General features: G+C 42.2%; 1 protein-coding gene across 1 annotated transcript in view; it reads right to left on the minus strand.

Moving 5' to 3' along the window:
* The window catches only part of LOC135521691 (eyes absent homolog 1), a 54,063-nt gene that overhangs the window by 10,912 nt on the left and 40,651 nt on the right, over positions 1 to 2,500 (minus strand). Inside the window, exon 7 of the mRNA XM_064947364.1 lies at positions 1,041 to 1,141. Coding sequence (XP_064803436.1) covers positions 1,041 to 1,141 — 101 coding nt within the window. The remainder of the gene's footprint in view (positions 1 to 1,040; positions 1,142 to 2,500) is intronic.

Here is a 2,500-nt window from a genome sequence, read left to right on the forward strand (position 1 = left end):
CCTAAGACCCATTCACAGCCACCCTGAGACCCATTCACAGCCACCCTAAGACACATTCATGGCCACCCTCAGACCCATTCACAGCCACCCTAAGACCCATTCACAGCCACCCTGAGACCCATTCACAGCCACCCTAAAACCCATTCACGGCCACCCTAAGACCCATTCACAGCCACCCTAAGACCCATTCACGGCCACCCTAAGACCCATTCACAGCCACCCTAAGACCCATTCACAGCCACCCTAAGACCCATTCACAGCCACCCTAAGACCCATTCACAGCCACCCTAAGTCCCAATGAAGGATCTTTATCTACTATAGATACTGATATTCTGTATGTATATCTACTATAGATACTGATATACTGTATGTATATCTACTATAGATACTGATATACTGTATGTATATCTACTATAGATACTGATATACTGTATGTATATCTACTATAGATACTGATATACTGTATCTATATCTACTATAGATACTGATATACTGTATCTATATCTACTATAGATACTGATATACTGTATGTATATCTACTATAGATACTGATATACTGTATATATATCTACTATAGATACTGATATTCTGTATCTATTCTGTATCTATATCTACTATAGATACTGATATACTGTATCTATATCTACTATAGATACTGATATACTGTGTCTATTTCTACTATAGATACTGATATACTGTATGTATATCTACTATAGATACTGATATACTGTATGTATATCTACTATAGATACTGATATACTGTATCTATATCTACTATAGATACTGATATACTGTATGTATATCTACTATAGATACTGATATACTGTATATATATCTACTATAGATACTGATATTCTGTATCTATTCTGTATCTATATCTACTATAGATACTGATATACTGTATCTATATCTACTATAGATACTGATATACTGTGTCTATTTCTACTATAGATACTGATATACTGTATGTATATCTACTATAGATACTGATATACTGTGTCTATTTTACACTTTCTATTTCTACGCTTTCCCTCTCTTACCTTTTTTGAGCCTTGCTCCTCTTCCACTCCGTCACCCACGACAACGTAAACAACTTTCCTCCCGAAACGCTGAATTACCCTCTCAAAACAGCTCTCCTTCCCTGCGGACAGATAGACAGACAGGTTAGAGAGACAGACAGACAGACAGGTTAGAGAGACAGACAGACAGGTTAGAGAGACAGACAGACAGACAGACAGACAGACAGACAGACAGACAGACAGACAGACAGACAGGTTAGAGAGACAGACAGACAGACAGGTTAGAGAGACAGACAGACAGGTTAGAGAGACAGACAGACAGACAGACAGACAGACAGACAGGTTAGAGAGACAGACAGACAGACAGACAGACAGACAGACAGAAAGACAGGTTTGGCTAAAAGAAAGAAATTAAACCCGGCTTGTTACTTTTCACACTGCGCTCGTAGACACCGTGCCAAACCAACCCGCCTGGTCAATGAAATAGTGTATTTTTTTTTAAGACAGATTTTGGACCTGAATCGTGGTCTACCAGCCCGGGCTGGCCAGGGCCCAAGATTTGGAAGGTCCATCCCTGGGTTTAATACATGGGACCTTAAATCCACACAGAGACATAGGAAGACCAGAGCTAATTCCCAAATGACACGATATTCCCTATACTGTGCACTACCCTATAGGGCTATGGTGAAAAGTAGAGCTATTTAGGGAATAGGGCCCTATACACCCTACCCTATAGGGCCCTATACACACTACCCTATAGGGCCTATATACACACTACCCTATAGGGTCCTATACACCCTACCCTATAGGGCTATGGTGAAAAGTAAAGCTATTTAGGGAATAGGGCCCTATACACCCTACCCTATAGGGCTATGGTGAAAAGTAGAGCTATTTAGGGAATAGAGCCCTATACACCCTACCCTATAGTGCCCTATACACACTACCCTATAGGGCCCTATACACCCTACCCTATAGGGCCCTATACACCCTACCCTATAGGGCCCTATACACACTACCCTATAGGGTCCTATACACCCTACCCTATAGGGCTATGGTGAAAAGTAGAGCTATTTAGGGAATAGGGCCCTATACACCCTACCCTATAGTGCCCTATACACACTACCCTATAGGGCCCTATACACCCTACCCTATAGGGCCCTATACACCCTATCCTATAGGGCCCTATACACACTACCCTATAGGGCCCTATACACCCTACCCTATAGGGCCCTATACACCCTACCCTATAGGGCCCTATACACCCTACCCTATATGGCCCTATACACACTACCCTATAGGGCCCTATACACACTACCCTATAGTGCACTATACACACTACCCTATAGGGCCCTATACACCCTACCCTATAGGGCTATGGTGAAAAGTAGAGCTATTTAGGGAATAGGGCCCTATACACCCTACCCTATAGGGCCCTATACACACTACCCTATAGGGCCCTATACACACTACCCTATATTGCT

This window comes from Oncorhynchus masou, chromosome 30 (assembly GCF_036934945.1).
Source record: "Oncorhynchus masou masou isolate Uvic2021 chromosome 30, UVic_Omas_1.1, whole genome shotgun sequence".
Lineage (NCBI taxonomy): Eukaryota > Metazoa > Chordata > Actinopteri > Salmoniformes > Salmonidae > Oncorhynchus > Oncorhynchus masou.